The sequence below is a fragment of the Lynx rufus genome, unplaced genomic scaffold (assembly GCF_022079265.1).
Source record: "Lynx rufus isolate CCGP_SWC_20201006 ecotype Redwood Valley unplaced genomic scaffold, mLynRuf1.p SCAF_1, whole genome shotgun sequence".
NCBI classification, from domain to species: Eukaryota; Metazoa; Chordata; class Mammalia; order Carnivora; family Felidae; genus Lynx; species Lynx rufus.
The window spans coordinates 10,921,551-10,938,240 of NW_025814823.1; the positions used below are offsets into that span (position 1 = coordinate 10,921,551).

A 16,690-nucleotide genomic window follows, 5' to 3' on the forward strand; every position below is an offset into this window, starting at 1 on the left:
CAAACGCTGTGGATTGAAGGAAGGCTGGTGGAGACATTGCCTTATTTGATTTTTCTTGGGAATTTAATTTTGAAGAGAGAAGTGGATTTCAGTTCCACTGTGGATAGAGTAGGATTTGGGTTGATGGGTTTGTTGGTTGCTTGCTTGCTTGATTGGTTTGTTTCTTTGTTTGTTTTGAACATGAGAGATGACTGAATAAAATTAACATCAATTTAAAAACCAGTGGAGGGGCACCTGGGTGACTCAGTTGATTAAGCATTGGACTCTTGATTTTGGCTCAGGTCATGAACCCCAGGTCGTGAGAGCGAGCCCACATCAGGCTCTGTGCTGAGCATGGAACCTGCTTAAGATTTTCTCTCTCTCTCTCTCGCTCCTTCTGCCTTTCCCCCCTGTTTATACACACTCTCTCTCCAAAATAAAACAAATGGACAAATGAACATTAGAAATATTGTTAAAAAAATAAAATAAAAACCAGTGGAGAGACAGTATATTAAAATATAGGAGACAGAGATAATAATTAACCGGGAGAGATTCTGAGAAGATGAGATTAAATGGAATATAGAACACAGATGGACAGTTTCACTATGGACAGGAAAAGAGACTTTTATCCTTCGTGCATCATGAAAAAGCACCCAGGGCCTCAGTCTAGGATGGTGTGGCTTTTATGTGGCTCAACACCAACAGTCTGCTGAATGGTGTCCCATGGTCGTGTGAAACACATCCCAGCTACGCACATGCAGCGGTCTTGTCTGTAGGTAAATCTATAAGTTGATGGAACTAGAATTTGGGAGAATTGCCACCAAGAGGAAGAACAGCCGGTGAAAGTCCCTTGACACAGAGTAGTCAGCAAATTGGGGACGAATTAGAAGAGAGAGGGGACAAGGGAAAATGGAGAGTTTTCTCTCCTCTCTACGTTTCCTGTGCCAAGTTCCCAACAGGTGTCACCTTCACAAGCACCTTTTCCATGTTCCTCTTCCCTTTACCCACCACGGTGGTCATTCTGTGAGTTCGTTGTGCCTAGGCAGGTTTCTTTAGGAAGAAGATAGCCTCTCAAACTCATACAGAACAAGGTGGCTGTTTAAATAGTAAAAGACAATATTTTAACCTAAAGGAATTCCTCTCTAAAGGTGAAATTTAGGCAGTTTATTGGTGGGTAGCACGGTTGTTTTGGGGGTAGAAGTGTTCCTTGTGCCCTTATATCCCTTATAACCCATCAAGGGCCACAGCATTCAGTTTTTGATCCACCTAAATGCACCCAGCAAAGGGAAACGTGGGGCTGAAATCCATGCCTGTTGATGATGATATCGACAATTTGAAGTTCTTGTTTTCTAATTTAAATCAACATGTATTGAGTCTATACTTGTTCCAGCTAGTTTGGCATTGTTTCCTCAAATCTGTTTGTTCAAACATCGGACACTCATCTGAAGAGGGAGATAGGGTGATGGTTTCTGCAGAAAATTTGTGAGAGGGATCCTGAGGGACATTCGTCTCAGGCCTGAGGGCCTTAGATGGTTGGTTTGTCCCAGAAGAACATGAGAGAGAATAGGGCCCTACAGAAATTCAGCTGAGGCAGCAATCTTTGAAATGACAAGGAGGTGGGTAAATGCATGAATGAAATTGGATCTGAATCCTACACACACTGATTGATACGGCCACACAATCCTGTTGGGGCAGGGGGAGACCAAACAGAAGCACAACAGCATAAGATTTCTAAGTTTAAAAAACACCACACAAGAGGCCAATTCCTCTCCACTCACCTTAACATAAAAGTTTTTTAGAAAGACTTTACTAGTTACTTGCAAACAAACAATAAATCATCCCACAAAGGTGAGCTGTTAGTGATGCTCATACTCTTCCCAGAAATAGAGCTTCTAAAAGGTGGATTCAGTGAATGGGCTGGATTCACCTTTGCTCTGCCTTGTAAATGTCGCGGCTGCTCCTCTTAGACATCCTGGCACCCGAGCTCCAGGTAGCAGTGGGCATTGTCTAACCTGTTGCCCTAGCATATAGCAGGCAACCAGTTAACATTTTTTTTTTTAATTTTTTTTTCAACCTTTATTTATTATTTTTGGGACAGAGAGAGACAGAGCATGAACGGGGGAGGGCCAGAGAGAGAGGGAGACACAGAATCGGAAACAGGCTCCAGGCTCTGAGCCATCAGCCCAGAGCCCGACGCGGGGCTCGAACTCACGGACCGCGAGATCGTGACCTGGCTGAAGTCGGACGCTTAACCGACTGCGCCACCCAGGCGCCCCTACATTTTTTGCACATTAAATAAATGTTTCTTCTGGTGCTGCTCTTTACGCTAAAGACTAGTTGGCTCTTTAGTCAATGGCAGAGGCTTCATCTGCATCTGAACTGAGATCCACTAGGAGTGGTGCATTCTGGGAAATGGTCCCATTGGCCAGGATCCTCTGTGTCCCCGCCCCAACCCCCCCCCCCCCCGGGGGATCGTAGAGCTGTCATCTCTGGCATTAGTGTGGAGAGAATCTCAGCCAGAACACTAGGCTGAGGGGATAAGGGCTTTCTTTAGCTTCATGCAGGACTACTGTTGGCAAAAAATCAGAAAAAGCAAAGAGGGGCTTGCACACCTCCATGGATTCTTAAACTGAGGACCTACAAAAGCATGTTCACCTGTCGTTTCCCAATAACACAACGATGGTGTTGGCAGGCAGCAAAAAAATGTCCTTGGACAGCAGTCCAGTTGGCTTCGAAAGGCTATCAAGGAGTCATTTAAAAAGCTCTTTGCACAGACATGTCCAGAATATCGACCAGAAGAGAAAAGAAGAAGCACTCACTGAGCAATTTTCTCTCACATGTTCGAACCTCCCCTCAGCTGTGTGTTTGGCAGGAGTCCCACAGAAATTGCTGCAGAAGCTATCAACATAGCTTTTATGTAGGCATCCTCCATTTTAGTAATCCCTAAGTTTCAGTAAAAACGATCTCTTTCCACTTCCACAGATGGCAGGAAGACTAGACGGCAGAATACACTTTCTCCAGACGGCTATTGATTCTTTTTCAGTATGTGCCAAATATAGCGGGGATTCTTAATTATTTTTTAAATTATATATGGCAGAAAAAATAATAGATGGAGTGCTTGGAAGATTGAACGCTATTTTTGTTATTAAAATAAAAACATAAGCTTGCAACTTTGAGAAGTTTAAATCTTGAAAGGGGCTCTTCTTACAATTCTTTTTATTCCCAAGTGACCTATTAATTCATTTCTTCATTAAAAAAATTATTGAGCATGAAGTAAGTGCCAGGCACTTGGATAACAGGGATTTAGGATACCGAGGGCAAGGGGTAGGGAGTAGATTTCATTTATTTCTTTTCCTTCCACATAAAATTTATACCCCGAGGATATCTTCAGGAAGCTGCCATTCTTGAATGCAAACCGGGGAATTATGAGAAATGCAACTGATAAGTTCTCTTTACACATGGTCAGTCTTTCCATTCCCCTTCCCTCACTCTAACTTGCTAGATGTATTCCACTTTTCTTCCAGATGCAAGGAAATAATCTTGGTCTGTCTTGTCTGTGACAATTGATTACTTGTCTTGCTTTGAATCGGCTTCTCTGAGATGGGCATTTAGTTGGGTCCAGTCCTCAAGGAACTCAAGGTTATCTTCATGGTAAACTCCACAAAGGAACACAATGTATTGCCTTCAAAATATCTTATGCAGGCTCAGCTTTCTATTTCAAAATTGTCTTTAATCAAATGTTTAATCACCTCTTCTAAATCATTAATAAAATATTATTATTAGATGGTGAGGACATTTTCATTGCTTATTTATCATTTACAACATCCCCCCCCCCTTAGCTTTCAAAGCGATTTGAGGCTGCTTAAAATAGAAACCCTAAATGTCATATGGTGTTTCAAATAGAAAAACATGAATAGGTAGGGGAATTTTTATTATAGTCTCTGTTATTCCTTTCTTAGAAGTCACGTAAAAAATTCTGCACCGCTAAGGCACAGCAAGCTTTCATTCTACATTCGAGTTTCCTTCTTAAAGTCCTATTTTCTTACCTTGTGTTGAAATTACCTGCACACCAACATTAACTGAGGGCTTAACGTGGGCCAGGAAGTCTCCGGTATTTCATAACATTAGCTTGTGCAGCTCCTGAAACACATCCATATTACATGAACTTTATTTTAAATGTGAGAAAACTAAATTTGTAGATTAAGTAGCTTTCTTGAAATCTAGTGAGTGGCAGAAAGAATGTCAACCCAGGCAGGTCTGATGGCATCCAGAGTACTTCATCACTAGTGAATACTTATGAATAATGAATGGGTCATATGCCGTTAGTGGATCGTGAGATCAATTTAGTGGATTGTGATCCCGTTCCGAGGGAATAAGATAGAATAGCAATGATCAGAGCACATCCCACACAGTAAAAGGCAAGTTATAATTCAAGAAATTTTGTTTTCAGTGTGTGCCTGTTTGTATGCTGAATTGTGATACAAGATATATGTCTGTGAGTTACTATCATAAAAAATTTCAAGGCTGCTACACTAGGATATACTGACTCTCACTCATTCATATTCCAAACACAGGGGGACAACTAGTTTTTTATAAACCTGCCCTCTACAGAAATCTTTACAAGAAAGAAGAGATTTAAAAATCCATGACTCAGTATGCCTCTCCCTGTGTGAATAGGCTTAACAAGCCAACTCCCAGAGCCATGCAGCAGAGTTTTCCTAAAATCGCCAGCCTTCACTGGTCTTACGCCAAGTTGCTAATAGTAAATCATTCATCTACCACTGCAACAATAGCAAAGAAAAATATTTTTTGCTTTGCTAAGAGCAAACATCCAATGGATAGAAAAGCATCCAAAGGCCACCCTCCCCATCTACAGAAGGTGTAGCAGATGCAACAGCAGCAGCTTCTGGGGTCGAGTGTGTGTTGCCATGTCCAGTTGTCTCCAAGACAGGGCCAGGCTCTTAACCTTTTTTTTTTTTTTTTTTAGTAGTGTTGTATTTATTAAAGGGAAGGGAAAATTAGACAAAGTGAATATAGACAATACAAAATATAATGTGTTTTCGATATAATAGGTGTTAAACTATTTTTCTATGAACTTCCTACCTGTAAAAGATGTTTTATTGCTCATATCCTCCCTCCCCTATACACGTATTTGAATCATCCCCTGACCCCAGAGGACCACTGTTAACTACTGTGTTATGAAGATACCAGTTGAATCGGGAACCTGAATTTCAAGGGGGGCATAAGTCCTCTGTGAGGACGGATGCAAAACATAAGAGAAGGAAACATAAGGGAAGACAACAGCTGAATTGTGGCTAGGTTGAATGAGAAAATGAAGAAAGGAATATAATTAACTTTGACAAAATTACTCTGTGGGTAAAATGATCAAAAACATTCTAGGAATTTAGATGTAAGAGACATCTGTCAATTTTGAAAGAGTACTTTCCAGAAAACAAGAGATGTTCTTCATAAATACTCTAGCACAATTGTAGAAGTCATGTATTGTTTTAAAGGAGTGCCAGTCAAAACTTCACAGAAATTGACTGGGGGAGACTATACATTCAGGCATGACCACAGTTCATTATCACTAATTGAAGGGAGTGAGCGGTGTTGGAAAGGTGCTCCTAACCATCCACTGATGTTTGGCATCATGGCCAGGACTTTCCTTGGGTTGGAGGTATGATGTATTTTAATATAGCAGAGGGATAGAGAACAAACCTTCTGTGACTTTCCAGATGGATGTCTGCATTTAACTTCCTTATCTCTGAAACATAAAGGAAAATATCACCCATACATAGATTGGTTGAATGAATACCTGAGATAAACCACTTGTGCAAATGGCCTGGGACACAGTAAGCTCAATGAGGGCTAGATATTATTACTTACTATTTATCCCTCCTAATTCAAATGTGGTTCCCAATTTCTAATTCACACTTAAAACTGTCCTTTTGCATATATATATTATGTCACTTCAAATCCTTCTCAGAAAGGATTAATAAGTAAATAAATCCATCTGTTTAATTCTGTTAGCTCGTGGCTTTACCTTTCTGTTTCCAAGAGTGGACAACTCTTTGCTTCCATACAAAAGTAGGATGATTGCTTTGGTTTTTCTTACTATTGCCTTCCTGAAATTAGTTCAAAAATGAACCTTGATTCTTGGTATAGCTGATGTTCGATATGACAATGATTGTTTAGAATGTTATAATTAAGAATATTATTCAAAGATATTGTACACTATGGATAGAATTAGACAAACTCAATTCAAAGGGTCCTTTTGAAAATTAAAGGGAATGCCATGAAAAGAATTTTGGCCATATTAACACTTTCATTCTATTACATGAGGCTACTTTCCCCTCTTTCACATAGATTTTGCACTGACCAAGGGCAGTACAATCACTTCTCTGTGCCCAAAAGGATACTTTCCCTGTGGAAATCTTACCAAGTGCTTACCCCGTGCTTTTCACTGTGATGGTGTGGACGACTGCGGGAACCAGGCTGACGAGGATAGCTGTGGTGAGTCCTCCGCTCAGCTCCAGACATACACTTCCTCTTGTGAATGCCCCCAAACTGTGCGTGGACCAAATGATAACTGTCACGAAAGGGAAGAGATGATTTGATATTCTATAGGAAATCCTACTGTAACACAAATAATTTTTCCCCGATTTGTTTGCGATGTTGACCAGAATTTTTCACAGGTAGAGGTTGCTTAAATCAGAAATACAAATGTGATAAAAACTGGAATCATATTTTGAAAGCTACTTGAATGCTCATATTCTAATTTTAAATGTCTTCCTATAGACTACCTCTTCTTTTGGCTTGGTAATTTGGTGCAGTTACACGAATACCGATAAAGCGTGAATGTTTCCTGCCTAGAGAATTAATTCACTGAGTTAAACCTACAGTGAGTACCCACTATGTGCCAGGTGCTGTCTCACTCACCCAGACACAGCAGGCTCAAGAGAGATAAGGTCTTGCCCTCATGGAGTTCACGTGGACCTTGTGAACAAGGAGGACAATAACCCTGTATGGAACGAAGTTAAATATTAAATGTATTCAAATATTAATATTTATTTAAACGTTAAATATTTTAGAGCATGATAAGTGCCATAAAATATTGAAAAAAAAAAAAAGATGATGGGGTAGAAAGTGACCTGAAGTGAAGCCTATTTTAAAAAGGCAACCAGAGAAAACCTCCCTGAGATTATAATGTTTGAACTGAAAACTAAACCATGAAAAATTGTGGACGAACCGAGTTGCAGGCAAAGGAAACAGCAACTGGAAAAGATCCTGAGGCTCCACGAAGTAAGACAGTGTGTTTGTGAGGCCAAAAGGCCAGTGTGGTTTGAGCAGAGTGAACAAAGATACAGAGGGTGAGGAGGTAAGCAGATACCAGATCACCAAAAGTCTTACAGGCCGTTTGAGGTCTGTATGCAGGGACCATGTATATTGTCTAATATAACCTGTTTGTTTTTACTCGAATAAACGGATGCCAAATTGACATGTCTAGTTAGTGAGAGAGTAGACAACTAGAACCCAGATCTCTTGAATCTGAAAGAATCTTGTGTGTTTCCTATCGCACAGAACAGCCATTCTTTGATAGCACCTAACTAGCAATCCCAGTGAGACCACAAAGTCCAGGAATGCCAGGCATCTGTCTCTAGAATCTGCTTTCCTGCCCTTGAGTATTCACGTATGCTCCCCTCTCACGGAACCTTACGCCCTCACCTCCGGTGGATCGTTCATACTTACCATTTAGGATGAGTTCAGGGGCCCTTCTCACCTCAGAAGCTTGGCTTCCCTGGCCTCACTCCCCACCCTGAAGCTCTGCCAGCAGTCTAGGATAAGCACCTTTTCTCCCTGTTGCCATAGCATCCTGGCTGTACCCATATGGTTGTACTAAGGGCTGCCTTGTCTTTTCACTGCTCTTCTCATTATAGACATGAACTTCTTGAGAAGAGTTCTTATTTGTGTCTTATTTCTTTTGTTGTCATCAGAGCCTATAATAGTAGGGTACATAGTAGGTGCCCAATCACTTCTCAGTGATGGGGGCAGCTGTCTGGATGCCAATGGGCAAGTCAATCGAATCCTCAGTGTTCCCTCTTCACTGCTTGGGAATCAGAGACCTGGCATATTTATCTACCTCGTGAGGATGTTCTGAACACAAGTTAAATAATTCATGTAAAGGCATCAAATAGAATCATTTAAAAAACCATTGTGGGTATTAATAAGAAATAGGAATCAGTTATAGGTTGTAGGCATCAGAAGGAAACTGTGGGCAACTATTTAAATTTACTTTTCTATTTGTATGAGCTTCAGTGTACTACGTGATAATACGTATCTTACCATTTTAATGGCACGTGCTAAAGTGATGATACTTCAAAATCAGGTTTCCTTTTAAAAAAGAAGATAATTTTCTTGCAGGAAAGGAGAAGGAAACTTGGCAAATAAGCAGAAACTTGGCAATTTCTGACAAATTGAGAAAATATTTTTCCACTCAATAGGACTAGGTATCCTTGATGAAAAGGAACTTTGTTTTTGCTTCATTAAAAAGGTCAGGTGACACATATTTTATTATTAGTCATTACATCTATCAAGCATGTATCTACATATACATATGCAGCAGTATGCGTATGCCAAAACAATTCAGATTGTATTTTCTTCCGAGGGCCTTAAAATTAAGATCAAACATTTCAGCTGTCAGCACTAGAAACAAGTAGTATTTTTCAAGATGGATATAGGTAGGTAAAATAATTCTCTATTTCCATTATATATTTTATGAAACATACATTTGAAATATTTGTAATTTTCCAAAAGGGAAAGGCTCCAGATGTTTGCCTAGCTTTTTGTCCCTTACCATTGATGTTATCATTCAACTACTGAAACAAATTTTTAATTGATTTAATTATCAAATTTTTATACTTTTGTTTTGTAATTTGATATTTGATTTATAGAATAACTGACACATATTCATCACCATTTCACAGGAGACACTAGTGGATGGGCGACCATATTTGGCACAGTCCATGGAAATGCTAATTATGTGGCATTAACACAGGAGTGCTGTAAGTGGTATTGATTCAAAGACTCAGTCTCAGCTTTGCGAGCAACATGATTTGTGGTGCATGGATTTATATGGGTAGTGTGGTCAATTCCCTTTAGAATTTCAGTTTCAGGTCAATGTCTTTCAGTGGTCAACTGCTCCGTTGTCTGCCATGGGATTGAAGACATGGAAGGAAACAACATATTCCATTCATGCTCATTTTATGTAGTAGCCTACGATTGTGAGAATATATAGATATTAAATAATTATGATAAATAATAAAGATATTTTTCCCTTTAACTACTTTCTTCAGTAGAGATATTGAACACCAACTACTTCTCAGCCCCTATGTTAAGGACTGAGAGTACAAGGATAAGTAAGATGTGGCCCCAAGTCACAAATACTTCACATTGTAGCAGGAAAGGCAAAACCTCATGGAGACAGAGATGATACAATATAGTGAAGTATATTGTATATACAATATACAATATATACAATAAACTAGAAGGACGATGTTTGCACAAAGGAATGTGGAAGCCCACTGGAAGAAATGGTGGTTGTGCCAAGGGTGGAAAAAGATCCACAGAGACAATGACACTGACACGGACCTAGAAGGACGGCACCAGCCCATGGAGGATTCTGGGTGCACACTTTGGACTTTGGCCTCTACCCTGTAGATAGAATCGTGTCTTTATATACACCTGTATTACGTACATGTGTATAATGTATACCTAGACATAATTATGCAGGTACATATACAATTATATACAATTATATACATATATTAGTATGTATATACAATAGTAATATACATATATATTAAACACTATATTAACCTTATATTATGCACTTTATAATATCAGTTTATAATTACCACTTATTATATACTTTACTGTGCACAGGTACATCATATATAAAAATTAGAACTTAAAAAGATTAAAAATAAACACAACTGTAAGTTCTCGTATTTTCTTCCTGAGCCATAATGGGTCATCTTGTACACATCCCATTGTGGAGATCACTGCTGTGCATGGTCGGCAACTACTGACACTGTGGGCTTATTTTCTTTTAATGAGGAGGAAGAAGCACATGAAAAGAAGGGTTTGTAAGAATGATTCTTCCATCAGAATCATAGAGAATGGATCAGAACGGTGGTTCTCAACCCCGGACAACTTTTGTCCCCAGAGAACACTTGTCAATGTCAAAAGACATTTGGGTTGTCCCAACTGGGGGATGGCTCCCGGCATCTAGTATGCAGAGGACAAGGATGCTGTTTAGCATCCTACAATGCACAGGACAGCACCCCCCCCCCAAAACAGAGAATGAGCCAACCCAAGTGTCAACCTTCCCAAGGTTGAGAACAAAGAACAGTGAGATACTGATCATTATGTTTCCTGCAATACTCCGGAGTAATACTAAGAATCTGATCCCAGAAAATGCCAGTGGGAAGAGTGAGAGACACAGAGATGCAGAAGCATTTCTGAAGAAGAATCCAGAGTGTGTGGGTATGACTGATGTGCAGGTGAGGGAGCTATGCTCACGTCGCTGGTTTAGGCAGTAGGCCCAGCTTGGACTACATGGAATTCTTTTATTGGTAAATATGAGTTTCCATCCCCAGGCTTTCAATCTAATAACGTAAACACCATTTTTGCCGTCAATAAACGTTGAAGTGAACATTCTGAGCTTTAAGGAGTTGAGCTAATTAGCATAAACCTATAACATAGAATATTTTCAAAAACTCTATAAAAAACTTTGTAAACAACATAGAATATTTTCAAAAATTTTATACACTAGATACTTCCAAAACTTTATGCATCTTTTGAATTAAGCAGGTACTCAATAAAAGTTTGCTGAATTTACTAAAATTCCATAAAATTGATTTTAGAAAGTTTGGTTAAAGGAATTTAAAAGAAACAGAGCAATTAGAAAGGATGTGTAAAGATCTAACTAAATAATACAAAAATTGGAAAAGAATCCTCATTTTCTTAGCTCCATCAAAACAAATACCCACAGGATCAGAGGCAAAATCAAGTGCTCCATAAATATCACACCCCTTAGTCTCATACACACACACACACACACACACACACACACACACACACAGAGTGATTGTCTCATGGGACAAGTTGGCCTGTTTTCTCCATAGATTTATCACCCCTTTATATGCCATTATCTTAATAATTATGTAAGTTTCTTCACAGTAAATCCCGAATTTTTTTTCTTCTGAATGTTTCAGATAGATGGATCTTTGGTTTTCTCAGCTTTATAGCTTCTCTACCATTTTTATCTTCCACTATAACTTTAAAGTAACGAAAAACAAAGAACCAAAATAAGATGGTATTCAACTTGCCTTATTTCAATAAGGCACAGTGGAGGCTACTGCATCTGTCTCTTCTCACAGCCCTAGGAGAAGTTTGAAGGGGGAAAAAATTGAATTGAATTTTAACCAACAAGGATTTACTGAGCAACCTCTTTGTGCCATTCAACTAAATTAAATCGACTCAATTACACCCATTGCAGATTTACTCTGTTGTATTAATATTTTTCGTTGAGGAGAACTTAATCCTGTTTCGCTATACACTTTTGTGCTACTTAGATCTTTCTGTGGTTTCTTTCTAATCACTTATTAAGTGCCTCTGAAATGACCACTGGAAGCTAGAACCGAAATGAAATGCCACATTAGTCTATGATGGACTAGGAGACAATTCTTTGCTTTTAGTATGGACCCAAATTAGGCTACTAAAGATGTAAATGTTATACATTCAATGAAGAGAGAACCCTGTCAGTTATTAGAGATGAGGTCATAATTAAAGAAAAGTATTTTTTTCCCAGTGAAATACTACTCTTTTGCCCCCTAGCTCTAAACCAGTATCCACAACCCTGTGACTGCAAAGGAACTGAATTGGAATGTGTAAATATGGGCTTAAAGTCTGTGCCAGTGATTTCCAGCAATGCGACATTACTGTGAGTAGAATTCATGTCTTGATGATATTTGCCCCTGAAACCGTATGAAAACCATGTAGTCTAATCTAACCTCCCCTTGTTGTGTTTTGTGTTACTTATATATGAGCAAAATCATAGACGTTCCCCTTAGAACTACCAGAAATCAGAGAATCCCACATGTTTCTTCTCCAGGGAAGGCAAGTTTTTAAATGCTGTGTGTTAGATTAGCCTGGTTATCGTGGAGCTCACAAACGTCTCTGGTCTGCAGTGCTGATTTTCAGTTACTTTCTGATTCATTGTTTTTACTAAAATGCGAGTACCATACAACTAAAAATGAAAATAAAAAAGGAGAGCACTAGCTTATTCTACCTCACTGTAAATGGTGGCAATTGTCCAAGACTGCAAAGATATAACAAAGATATAAAAAATCCATGAAGCTGGCTATGTCGTCACTGTAAGTTTGCCTGTACTTTGTAAAAATGTTTTGAGAGCCTCCAGAATTTGCAGTCATATTATGATTTGAGCATGTGTGAGTTGGTTAGGAATTTTTGGTTTTCTTTTGTTTGTTGGTCGTGTTTTATTAAATCACCCGGAGAGTAAAGATGTTAAATATTCATAGACATTCTAATCTATGATACTAAATGGCCAAACTTATCAGATACTTGCAAACCGCTTTCATTTTGCCTTATGCACTTCTCATTCTCACACGAGAAAGTTTTCAGTTACTAGGGTCATTTTCAAATGTGCGGGAAGTAGCAAGGAGTATCCATAAATATCCTGTTTTCAGTCATGCACTTTCTAGGGAAAAGTTTTCTTGGTCATAAAACCCCTAATGAAGTCTGCTTTACCTGTTATTTTAGGTCTCTTAAGGAAAACAAAATTCACAGTCTTCCAGATAAAGTTTTCATCAAATACACAGCACTTAAACAGATGTAAGTAGCTATTAATGGTGTTTTTATGAAGAAATCCTTGTGATGTTTTAAGATGCCTTTTATCTTTAAGTAAAATGGAACATAAACTTAATAATCTTTATCATTAAATTTATTTTTCAAATGTAAGATTAGGAAATAAAACTTTGAAAACTAGTATATTATCTTTCCATTTCATAATTGAAAGTAGCTGAATTAATTTTACTTAAATTATTTTTAGAGGATTAAATTGAAGTTGAGATCAGGCATCTCATAAGAAAACACATAGTTCCATTCCATGCTGTTTTCCAAGATCATTTGGAAAATGACACGGTAGATTCAGAGGCACTAGATAGATATACTTCTTAACTTTAAAGGGGAATGTTAGTATAGATAAGAAAGATCAGATCTTTTTTTTTTAATTTTTTCCAATGTTTTTATTTACTTTTGAAGGAGAGAGAGACAGAGCATGAGCGGGGGAGGAGCAGAGAGAGAGGGAGACATAGAATCTGAAGCAGACTCCAGGCTCTAAGCCATCAGCACAGAGCCTGATGTGGGGCTCAAACCCACGAACTGTGAGATCATGACCTGAGCGGAAGTCGGACGCTCAACCGACCGAGCCACCCAGGCGCCCCAAGAAAGATCAGATCATTTAAAACACATAATGGTAGGATACAGACTGTCTCCCGGGATAATAGAAACAAACGCTGCAATCTTAGTGACATCAGCGATATTAGCATATCTGAGGAAAGAAAATGTTAATAAATAGGGCACAGTCCGCAGTGAAGAAATGGTAGTCAGAGAGAAACAAAGTATCAAGATGCTTCCAGCACCTTCCAAGAAAGAAAACCAGGATCTGGGCGATGTAATCCCTAGACGAGTCTCATTACTTGCATGAACTATCTATCTTTTGATAGAAATTCCCTTTAATTTGATTCCCTGCTCACCAAACAACCTTATGATGACTGCATTAACTTCCCAAATTACTCATATCAAAGTATTTGGACAGTTACCTCGGATAGGGTATTAGAATGTTCCTTTTGGTGGAATTGGATACCTCCCATTTAAATAAAGACATTGAGAATATTCAACCTCTTGTCAGTTGTTACTCTATGGCAGCCCCTCCGAGCCCAGTCATTCTGGGATAACGAAGAGATCAAGTTTCTACAACTGCCAAGATGGTCATTAGACCAGATTTAAAAATTAACAAGGTAACGTTGTAAGGCTCCTTAGCAGCACAATTATACCGTTTTATCCTTCACAGTCAGCATAGAAAGTTTCTAGACATGCAAAGTATGTTAATATCTAGAAATGTAAAATATGTTAAAAAGAATAAAAATAATCTGATCCTCTGCTGATACCGGACAAACAGATTTGGCGTAAAATGCCATCAAAATTCAATGCTGTGCATGAACTTAGGTACAGATTTTCTCGCACAAGAAAAGAAGTCGCTGAAGGAAGTCCATTAGTGAGGTAGAATCTTATGTGAACAGAGATAATCATGCCTGGGTTTGATCACAGCCTCCGTCAATGCCATCCGCAGTCACGACCTTCTGCTCCATTGTGGGGCGTGTTGTCATGTTCACATTGCCGCAGTGGAGTAGCTATGCACAGACTCTGGGTCTCCAGACGAATCTAGAGAGCAAACCCTAACTATACTGCTGTTATTCTTCCTGGAAATTCTTGGAATCACCACATGTTCATCCTGTGAGTCAATACGGTTCTTGCACGGCCTGAATAATGCTCAAGGGAGGGGGGAAAACATGGCAGTAACAGAAAGGAAGGAAAAAGATTCATGCTGTAGAGTACCTGTTTCAGTTCCGTTATCTAGAGTCATAGAAGTTTTATGAATTTCTAATTAAGTGCTCTTATTGTTCACGAGGTAACTAAAGTCTGCAATGGTTAAATGATTTAACTAAGATCTACGACTAGTAAGCAGAAGAGTCAGAGTGAAAGCCCACGTATTCTGATGCTCAGTGCAGTGTTTATTTTACAATAGCCAGGAACCAGAGATGGATGTTGTTCTAGCATCAGACTGAATGTTCTACCAACACATACTGTCCTGCCCCACGCAGAACTCCCTTTTCTACATGTGCCCTCTAATTTGGGACAAACTGACTTCTGGGAAGGCAGAGAGACCACCAGAGGATCAAGCAAAGGAGGGGTACATTTCAGCTTCTCCTACCAAGTCCTTTTGTGGACCACTGATTTATGTCAATACTTATCTCTGATAGTATCGGCTAGCCCACGTAGGGGAAGGATATGGAATCACTAATTTTGATAATCCAGGCCCCAATTTCTCCTAGTGAAATAAAATAGGGATTGACCTTAATTGCCCAGGTCAGCTGGAAAGTTCTCCAAGTAAATGTTTACTTCTACTTTGAGAAAACTTAGATGCCATATCATCACCCAGCTGAAGCTCTCCTGATGCAAGGTGCTATTTGATGCTATTTGAATCAACGAGGCAAGCTGACTCTCCCAGAGGCTCAGAGAAAAAAGATTAGGGGACCCTCATCAGGAAACACTCACTAAGTGTTTATCCTAGGCAGAGCACAGCACAGTTCCTTATATTTATATATCACCTTTTAAAGTTCACAAAGAATCCCAACATTTGGAATTCTCACTCGGACTTTGAGCCCCATAATCTGCGAAGTGGGGGTGGGCATTACAAGGTTCTTTCAGGAATGAGGATACCTATTCTAGAGAAGAGGGATTATTTGTTCAAAGGCAGTCAGCTGACAAGTATTAGATCTTGGCCTCAAAGCCAAACCTCTGACTGTGATCTTTTGGAAGCTTCACTGCTTGGTCCAGTCTCAGAATATTGTTCCTATTGATGAAAACGTCCATTAACCAAGCTTTGATTTGAACATAACACAGCGTCTTTACAACCATTACTTAAGTATCATAAAGCAGCTCATGAGCTCAGCCATCCGTCCTTAAACCTCCTACCCCCACCCCCTTTTCTCCACTCCTCAGTCGCCCCTGCCACTCCTTCTCAGCCCAGCCTCAGTCATGCCCTTCTCTCTCCTGTCCTTCCATTCTTACCTTCTCCTTCCCTATTCTGCATTACAATATCCCAAATAGCCAATGTGGCAAAACCAAAACCATCCCCAGGAAAAGGTGTCTGGGGAAGAAAGAAATGAACGACTCCCAGGATCCTTGGAAACATCCCGCAGGAGGGTAAAAGCTGACAAAACCACATATTCATTCCTTCTTTCAACAAACATTTGTTGATACCTGCCGGGCTCCAAGTACTGAGGATACAGCAGTGAACAACACATGTGAAAAGCCCTCTCTTCATGGAGTTAAAGGTGCAGCGGAGGAGGATAGGCAATAAAATAGAAAATACATAGTTTGTTAGATACCGATGAGAGCCATGGAGTAAAATAAGCCAGGAAGGTCATGAGGGTGCGCTGAGCAGAAGAAACTTCAAAGAATACACCAATAAATTTTGGCCTGTCATGTAAATCTACTACTGCCAAGGGTGTCTTTAAAGCTCCCCATCTTTCTTAGACTTACGCCATGAAACTGTTCAAAACACACCCAATCAGTCCTCTACTTAACCGTAATAGTTAAAGCTGGCTCTTATCACCCTGCATATTCCACGAGTCTCTTCCAGCAGACTTCTCCCCCAAAGGATGTGGTTTGAAATCTCCCCCCAAAGGATGTGGTCACATTAATCTGTATATGTTCACCTACACTTGCCTTCCACGTAGTATCTAGGATAAATGTAATATTGTCACTGTGACACGGGCGGGGACGGACAGACGAAAGCTAGCAAGACTTCTTTTCTAAACTCTATATGCTCCAAGCTTACATT

At 39.5% G+C, this 16,690-nt stretch overlaps 1 protein-coding gene across 1 annotated transcript in view; it reads left to right on the top strand.

The window, feature by feature from the left end:
• RXFP2 (relaxin family peptide receptor 2) overlaps positions 1 to 16,690 on the top strand; it is a 59,030-nt gene that overhangs the window by 12,782 nt on the left and 29,558 nt on the right. The window contains exons 3-6 of the mRNA XM_047074690.1: positions 6,346 to 6,492; positions 8,964 to 9,041; positions 11,878 to 11,983; positions 12,823 to 12,894. Coding sequence (XP_046930646.1) covers positions 6,346 to 6,492; positions 8,964 to 9,041; positions 11,878 to 11,983; positions 12,823 to 12,894 — 403 coding nt within the window. The remainder of the gene's footprint in view (positions 1 to 6,345; positions 6,493 to 8,963; positions 9,042 to 11,877; positions 11,984 to 12,822; positions 12,895 to 16,690) is intronic.